Below are 9,886 nucleotides of genomic sequence, written 5' to 3' on the forward strand. Positions count from 1 at the left end.
AGAATAGAACATGATGAAGTACGAATCATTTGAGAGAGAGAGAGAGAGAGAGAGAGAGAGAGAGAGTCTGTCTGGAACGCCAACTCATGACACACTTCAGGGACGACAGAGGAAAATCGCGTAGGAGAAAATATCCTTCACCTTCTCTTTCACTTCCGTGATTTCTTTCAGCGTCACCATGACGATGATGATGAAGATCAAGGTCTATAGAGAAGGATCATCATCATCATCATCATCATCGTCGCCGTCGTCGCCGTCATCATCATCATCAACGGGAGCTGCGACATGAGGAGACATTTTCAACTTCTGGCAAAGTCAACCGTTCTATTTCCCCCCTCCCCCCTCCCCCACTCCGTCGTTTATGTCATCGTCTGGTTTGTTTATCTCCGCTGCCAAGTTTTCCTTTGATGACCGAACAACGGTTGTGGAAATATAAAGGTTAAGAGATGAGAGAGAGAGGAGAGAGAGAGAGAGAGAGACGAGAGAGAGAGAGGGGAGAGAAGAGAAGAGAGTTTTTAAAACACAATGAAGGCTCGCGGCAATGCATAGTAACCATTGTGAAAGAAAAGAGACATTCCTACGCATTAGTTTAAAAGTAATACTGAAAGAGAGAGAGAGAGAGAGAGAGAGAGAGAGAGAGAGAGAGAGAGAGAGAGGTAAAGTATTACTGAAGGCTTCTTCCTTTTCTTAATGAATCTTTCATCACATGCTCATTAAAAAATAACGAGGCACTTAATGTGAAATACAAATGCCTCCGGCCGGCGAGATATAAACACAACCATTAGATACTTGAGTCACACTGATGGGATTCGACTCTAACTCGATTTGGTTTCGAAATGGATAACCCCCCCCCACTCACAGTTACGATGGAGTTTCCTCCCCCTACCCCTAAACCCCCAAAAATATAAGCAATTAGTGTGCAAAAAGTTGGACACCGTCGGAAGAACAAATTACTTTTTTTCGATAAGGTATCTCGATTAATTTTTTGTTTTCCGGTGAAAGATAGCGCGATGCAACTTCACAATTCATGTATCAGTGCATGATGGATTACAAATTCACAATAAACAAAATCAGCCCCTGAATTCCTATGTACCTTCATCAAAATCTATGCTCACAAGCAACGTCTTTCCTCAGAGCAAAATTCTATTAAACGAGCTTATTATTTTCTGTTTCATATCCATACAGTGTCTCTGGTTCACCCCTAGTGTCCTGAAAACGGCGTTGGTGTTATCTTTATTAATTTATCAAAATTAAGGCGCTCACAAGGCTCGTGCCTAAACATAGAACTATTATTTTGAATTGATCCAGATAAAAAAAAATGCTGAAAAAAAGCTAAAAACCAAAAAAACCCAGGTGAGACGCGAAACGAAGTGTAACGGAGTTATACCTTTGAACATAATGAAACGAAATATCTTCGGCAAAATAATGCATAAACTACATTATAATTTCTACAACTGGTGCCGCTAGCCTGCGTAATCTTGCACTCAGTTTCAAGAGGAGGAGGCAATAGTCTAAATGTCTGACTTGGCCTAGGCCATTGGATGGACCTACCTAAGCGGAAATGTCCACAAAAGTTTCATTTAATCTCCCGTTACGGGAGCGAAGAATAAGAAACGTTCCTAATCCCAGGACCCACTAAGACAGGTCGGCCAGAGAGGTGGTTTAATGATGAATCACCCAGGTCGACCAAGTTGTAAACCGAGGACAGTTTAAGTGTTTAATACTACTTTAAATGTATACAGCTTACTTGAGGAGACATTTAATTTCATTTATTGAATGCTTGAGAATTCTGAGTTTGCTTCAAGAAATTGTCTAAAATAATAATAATAAAAATAATAATAATAATAATAATAATAATAATAATAATAATAATAATATAGAAGATGTAAAACAGAGGCTTAAGGCCAAAGCACATAAGGTCCAACGATACATGAACAAGAATAAGGGATACCAACAGAACAAACAATTCGGAACCAACCAGAAAAGACTATACAGCCAACTAAGAGGGGAAGACAACCACCAAGAAATTCCTGAAGCCGAACCAAGTAAGAGACTCTGGAAAAACATATGGAGCAATCCGGAATCACACAACAAACATGCAACATGGCTCCAGGAAGTCAAGGCAGAAGAAACAGGGAGAATAAAACAAAGATTCACTGACATCACGACAGACACAGTCAGACACCAACTAAAGAAAATGCCCAACTGGAAAGCCCCAGGTCCCGATGAAGTCCATGGATACTGGCTCAAAACCTTCAAGGCTCTACACCCAAGAATAGCAGAACAACTCTAGCATTGTATCACAAATCACCATGCGCCCAAATGATGACCACAGTAAGAACATCCTTAGTCCAGAAAGACAAGAGTAAGGGAAATATAGCCAGTAACTACAGGCCTATCACCTGCCTACCAATAATGTGGAAGTTACTAACAGGTATCATCAGCGAAAGGCTATACAACTACCTAGAGGATACAAACACCGTCCCCCACCAACAGAAAAGGCTGCAGAAGGAAGTGTAGGGGCACAAAAGACCAGCTCCTGATAGACAAAATGGTAATGAAGAACAGTAAGAGAAGGAAAACCACCTAAGCATGGCATGGATAGACTATAAGAAAAGCCTTCGACATGATACCACACACATGGCTAATGAATGCCTGAAAATATATGGGGCAGAGGAAAACACCATCAGCTTCCTCAAAAATACAATGCGCAACTGGAATACAATACTTCCAAGCTCTGGAATAAGACTAGCAGAGGTTAATATCAGGAGAGGTATCTTCCAGGGCGACTCACTGTCCCCACTACTCTTCGTAGTAGCCATGATTCCCATGACAAAAGTACTGCAGAAGATGGATGCTGGGTACCAACTCAAGAAAGAGGCAACAGAATTACCCAATCTGATGCTTTATGGACGACATCAAGCTGTATGGTAAGAGCATCAAGGAAATAGATACCCTAATCCAGACTGTAAGGATTGTATCTGGGGACATCAGGATGGAGTTTGGAATAGAAAAATGTGCCTTAGTCAACATACAAAAGGGCAAAGTAACAAGGACTGAAGGGATAAAACTACCAGATGGGAGCAACATCAAACACATAGACGAGACGGGATACAAATACCTGGGAATAATGGAAGGAGGGGATATAAAACACCAAGAGATGAAGGACACAGTCAGGAAAGAATATATGCAGAGACTCAAGGCGATACTCAAGTCAAAACTCAACGCCGGAAATATGATAAAAGCCATAAACACATGGGCAGTGCCAGTAATCAGATACAGTGCAGGAAGGAATAGTGGATGGACGAAGGCAGAACTACGCAACATAGACCAGAAAACTAGGAAAGACATATGACAATACACAAAGCACTGCACCCAAGAGCAAATACGGACAGACTATACATAACACGAACGGAAGGATGGAGAGGACTACTAAGCATAGAGGACTGCGTCAACATCGAGAACAGAGCACTGGGGCAATATCTGAAAACCAGTGAAGACGAGTAGCTCAAGAGTGCATGGGAAGAAGGACTGATAAAATAAAAGTAGACGAAAGACCCAGAAATATACAGAGACAGGAGAATGACAAACAGAACAGAGGAATGGCACAACAAACCAATGCACGGACAATACATGAGACAGACTAAAGAACTGGCCAGCGATGACACATGGCAATGGTTACAGAGGGGAGAGCTCAAGAAGGAAACTGAAGGAATGATAACAGCGGCACAAGATCAGGCCCTAAGAACCAGATATATCCAAAGAACTATAGATGGAAATAACATCTCTCCCATATGTAGGAAGTGCAATACGAAAAATGAGACCATAAACCATATAGCAAGCGAATGTCTGGCACTTGCACAGAACCAGTACAAAAAGAGGCATGATTCAGTGGCAAATGCCCTCCACTGGAGCCTGTGCAAGAAACACCAGCTACCTTGCAGTAATAAGTGGTACGAGCACCAACCTGAAGGAGTGATAGAAAACGATCAGGCAAAGATACTCTGGGACTATGGTATCAGAACAGATAGGGTGATACGTGCAAACAGACCAGACGTGACGTTGATTGACAAAGTCAAGAAGAAAGTATCACTCATTGATGTCGCAATACCATGGGACACCAGAGTTGAAGAGAAAGAAAGGGAAAAAAAAAAAAAATGGATAAGTATCAAGGACCTGAAAATAGAAATAAGAAGGATATGGGATATGCCGTGGAAATCGTACCATAAACCATAGGAACACTAGGCACGATCCCAAGATCCCTGAAAAAGAATCTGGAAAAACTAGAGGCTGAAGTAGCTCCAGGACTCATGCAGAAGAGTGTAATCCTAGAAACGGCGCACATAGTAAAAAGAGGGATGGACTCCTAAGGAGGCAGGATGCAACCCGGAACCCCACACTATAAATACCACCCAGTCGAATTGGAGGACTATGATAAAGCAAAAAAAAAAAAAAAAAAAAAAAAAAAAAAAAAAAAAAAAAAAAAAAAAAAAAAAAAAAAGGTCTTACCCTCGCTATCGTTAGGAAAATTAACTTACAGTTTTGACATATGAAGCTGTATTTTTCAGCAAAATTACAGACTGTTAAATAATGAGGTTACTGGTAGATTATCATTAAAAGAAAATTAATACCCAACTGAAACTATTACTACAAAGACGAAGAAGGGTGTTCGAACGTTCTGTTGTACCGGCAAGCCAGTAGTGGATCCTGCCTGCGTAGGAGCGGTGTGTTTGTTTGTTTGTATGGTGTTTTTACGTTGCATGGAACCAGTGGTTATTCAGCAACGGGACCAACGGCTTTACGTGACTTCCGAAACCACGTCGAGAGTGAACTTCTATCACTAGAAATGCACATCTCTCACCCCTCAGTGGAATGACCAAGAATCAAACTCGCGCCCACCGAGGTGGCACGCCAACACCATACCGACCACGCAACTGAGGCACTTGTAGGAAGCATGTGACGTCATTACCTGGCTGAATTGTCCTAGTGCGTCCTGCCTAATCCAAATGAATTAATCTCTATGGTGATAACGAACTATGAAAAGTACCCAAACTACAGAAATGATTCTGGAAAACTACAGAAACGATCTGGAACGATGACTTACTTTTTGATTCCGGGGAGGAGGAGCTGAGAGGCGTGCTTGCAGGTGTCGACACACTGGCGCCTCACCTTCCGTATCCTCTCTCTCAGTTCAGGTCCGTCTCTGCTCTGCCCCACGCAGATGAGGAGGTCACGGAACAGCGCCACTTGCGAGTTGATCTCGACCACCAACTGAAAAATACCAAGATAAAATGTTACGTGATCGTATTTCCATGATCAGCATATTTGTATATATGTATGTGTGTGTTGCGTGTAGCTATAAATTTATTTTGTACTGCATTAGATTAGATATATCTATTTTCATCAACTGAAAAACACACAAAAGCATTAAAATGTTTACGTGGTCGTATTTCCATGATCAGCATATTTGTAAATATGTATGTGTGTGTGCTTGGCGTGTAGCTATAAATTTATTTTGTACTGCTATTAGATTAGAATTATCTATTTCATCAAACTGAAAAATCAAGCATCAAAAGCATTAAAATGTTTACGTGGTTCGTATTTTCCATGATAGATATTTGTATATTAATATATATATGATATATGTATATATATATACATATATATATGTGGATGTATATATATACATATACATATATATGTGTATATATATATATATATATATTTATATTATATATATATATATATATATATATATATATATGTAGTGTGTGTGTGCTTGCATGTAGTTACAAATTTATTTTGTACTGCATTAGAATAGATATATCTATTTTCATTGATATTCCCTTTTTGTTAATAATTTTGTTAGCTCTAATGTATCTGGTTTTCAAGATAAACAGTGCTATGAGAACATGAGAACAGAAGCACGCACGTTGACATTGCATGTTATACTGGGTGGAGAACTGTGTAGTATGTATGTACACACACATACATACACATAAATAAAGATATATGCCACGAGGGAAAATAAACAACGGAGTATCCGCGAGATCTTTCGACGTTCAAACGTCCTTTACTTAGTTCATCTGCTAAGTAAAGGACGTTTGAACGTCGAAAGATCTCGCGGATACTCCGTTGTTTATTTTCCCTCGTGGCATATATCTTTATTTATGGATTTATCACGTTCCTAACTTTCGTGATTCAGTTATACATACATACATACACATATATCTACGTACATCGTTTTATTCCGTGCTTTTGTATTTGCTTTTTTTCCGTGATCGCCAGCTTTCCCCATTGGGCTCTTAGGCTAGTTTTATCTTAGTTGTTAATAATAGCAATCAGGACACCAGGCCAGGAAAGTTAGTATGAAAATGTTCACGGCATGAAGGCAACGCTACCTTTAAACCATTTCATTTCCCTTGTGCGTAAGCTACATGATAGAAGAAATATATATAGAGAGATTTCTCCATTAGTTCGCCTAGGAATATCTGAGAATTCTAGTTTCACAAAAGGCGAAGCATTCTCCTGGTTTCACCGGTTGGCGCACAAAAGTTCAATGTAGATTAGTTTGTCCGTGTTATATATATATATATATATATATTATATATATATATATATATATAATATAATATATATATATATAATATATTATATATATATAATATATATATATTATATATATATATATTATATATATATATATGTGTGTGTGTGTGTGTGTGTGTGTCTATAGCATAACAATAGATTTCTTCTCTTCAAGTTCAAAGGCTGGAAAGGAAATGACAAAGAGTAGTCTATAAATATAGCATATCACGGACAAACTAAATCTTTCTAAATTGGACTTCGTATAGTCTACTACAATAACCATACATATGTATATATATGTATACTATATATTATATATATATACATATATATATGCATGTATTCACTTTTCCTTTGGCCAACTACTAACAGCTTCTTAAAAAATGAAAATTCCATTTTACTTAAAAAATATTTATCTAAAATTCCAGGAGACAGGAGTGTTCAGGAATACGGAGAATCCCGGCGAATTCGGGAGGGTTTATATATATATATATATATATATATATATATATATATATATATATATATATATATATATATATATATATATATATACCTTGTGTGTGTGTGTGTTTATAGCATAACAACAGATTTCAAAGGGTGGAAAGGAAATGACAAATATATATGGCATATAGCGGATAAACTAAATCTTTCTAAATTGGACTTTTGTGCGCCAACCAGTTAAACTGGAGAATACTTCTCCTTTTTTGAAGGTAGAACCCTCAGATATTCCCAGGCAAACTAATGGAGAAATCTCTCTCTATATATATATTTCTTCTATCGTGTAGCTTACGCACAGGGGAAATGAAATGGTTTACAGGTAGTGCTGCCTTGATGCCGTGTACATTTTCAGTCTAGCTTCCCTCGCTGGTGTTTTTCAGGGTTTGGTGTGATTATTATTATAACCTACGAGGATAAAACTAGACTAAGAGCCCAATGGGAAAAGCTGTCCATTACGGAAAAAAGTAAATACATAAGCACGGAATAAACGAAATAAGAATGGTAAATTAAAACAAATACTTACAAAACAAATAAACTATGGAAAAACACTTGTGAGCCTGCTCAAGACTATTTGCTCCTGATTAAAATTTCGGAAGCAGCTATTTTTAAGCTACACAATTCATAAGATCATTCCACAATGTGTCACAATTGGATTTAAAATTCTAAAAAAACTGTGGTACTGAACCTCATACAAGAAATAATAAGAACATGTAGCATATATGAAGGAGCCCTTATGCCAACACGGGTCCTTGCATAATGCCAGCGCGTACGTAACAATAGGCTCATGTGAATCAGACGCCTTTTGTAGAACTCTGGATTCGTGTCAAAATTGGAGCAACGTTCGTGATATTTCCCGATTCGTCTTATTTGGATGCATTCGTGAATGGGTGCTAATGATGCCAGTAAGAATTACAAATGTAGCAGCACTAATTGCAATAAATTACGATTACTGATAATACAATTAAATCAGAGAGTAAATGGTCTTGTAGAAATTGCTTATAAAAGAAAATGACAAAAATGACTACCACATTCATTCTGCACTGAGAACACTACGCGATTTACTTTCAATATCACAGCTGCCTCAAACGGAGTAATTAACAATAATTAATAATAATAATAATAACTACTACGCCATCACCGAAGTTATGCAATAAAAGTGCACGACCACTAAAGCCGAATTTCCGCACAATTGTCCAAATATTGAGCAATGTATTTCACGGCATAATTGTCGATGACTGCTTACCTTAATGGATATGAAAGCAATGCTTTTAAATGAACATGTTAACGTATAGCCTATACTTCCGTATTTAGCAGATTATCACAGATGACTTCATCATAAATGCTAGGTTCACTGTACGGCCTACACGTATTTTCGTACGAGAGAGAGAGAGAGAGAGAGAGAGAGAGAGAGAGAGAGAGAGAGAGAGAGAGAGAGAGAGGGGGGGGGGTAAATAATCGCAAAAAAGGACCTGAATGGGCGTATTACGAAAACGCGGATTCAGAATTGAAACCCTGTTCAAAAGCACGACAAGACATGCCATCAAAAGAGTGGCGTTTGCTTCGTCTTCACTAGATTCAATTAATAAAATATTCTTTCAACACAGGCTGGAGAGTGTGGCAATACAAAGAGGTCACACATAAGTCAGACAATAAACTAAACTTGGGCTGACCATTTCCATCTAATACATTCCTTAAATTAGGCCAAAATTCAGGTGCTTCCTGCAAAAGCATGGGATGCAGCCTCCTTTGTAAGTCATCAAGTTGATACTCAGACACTACAGAAGGAAAGTTCTAGACAAGTTTAACGATGGAGTTCATCTGTCTTTCAGTATCTATTGGAACTCTGTCTTTCAGTATCTATTGCTTCCTTTGGCTCCATGTTGTGCAACATAGCAACGACACTTCTTCTAAAGGAAACCTCTCACATATCCGACAAGAAAGTTGTGACAAGAACAGTAAACAGCTGCTGAACGAAACCTGCTTTCATTTTTCCTTAGATTGTCTGTTTCAGGACTTTCTGTACATAATTTTTAAGATTTTGGAGATTTTCACATTTTTATTTCAAGCTTTCAAAACTTTGAGTTAATTTTTCAAGATCTTGAAAAGATTTTTCAAGCGCTGGTAGCACTATAATTAGTGAGCAGGGGCCAACAGATGGTCAAGTCTGGCTAACGCGCTTATGATACAAATGTCAGCCGCTCTTTCGATGTAAGAAAAAAAAAAAAAAATACACGCTTTCGTGACAAACGCGACGCGTTTATAACATAAGGATCCGCGCTTTCGTAAAACGCCGACCTCCTGGATCACCAATGGCCCAACGAAAGCACATCGCTTATTACGTATCGTACAAGCCTAACAGAGCTGATAGTCGGTCATTATAGTCTATAAGAAGTCAACCGAGCGTGAAATAGGCTGGCACACACTGGAAGGGGGAAAACGAACAGTGATGGATTACCATGAAGACGATGCTGTACAAAAATACAGAAGGAATTAGTTTTCCTACGGCTGGATTCGGTGAGGAGTACTTTCCCTTGGAAGAGAGAGAGAGAGAGAGAGAGAGAGAGAGAGAGAGAGAGAGAAGCGAAGTACTTCATAAAAACTGGCACTAAAGTATTGCATAAAATATTTTTTATGTCACTATCTGGTCATTCAAAACAAATCCTTCTGAGTTTGGGAAGTAAAAAAAAAAAACATAAATTAACTATAATGAGAGTGTATGTAGTATATATGTATAATGTGAGTGCTGATACATTTCGAAATTTAATACTTAAGCGATTATCAAATTATTGGCAGGTCT

General features: G+C 38.3%; 1 protein-coding gene across 7 annotated transcripts in view; it reads right to left on the reverse strand.

The window, feature by feature from the left end:
- Nucleotides 1-9,886, reverse strand: part of LOC135221028 (regulator of G-protein signaling 7-binding protein-like) — a 1,347,771-nt gene that overhangs the window by 91,704 nt on the left and 1,246,181 nt on the right. For all 7 annotated transcript variants that reach the window (XM_064258752.1, XM_064258753.1, XM_064258751.1 and 4 more), the window contains one exon: nt 5,105-5,271. In XM_064258752.1, coding sequence (XP_064114822.1) covers nt 5,105-5,271 — 167 coding nt within the window. The remainder of the gene's footprint in view (nt 1-5,104; nt 5,272-9,886) is intronic.

Source organism: Macrobrachium nipponense, chromosome 2, assembly GCF_015104395.2.
Source record: "Macrobrachium nipponense isolate FS-2020 chromosome 2, ASM1510439v2, whole genome shotgun sequence".
Taxonomy (NCBI): domain Eukaryota; kingdom Metazoa; phylum Arthropoda; class Malacostraca; order Decapoda; family Palaemonidae; genus Macrobrachium; species Macrobrachium nipponense.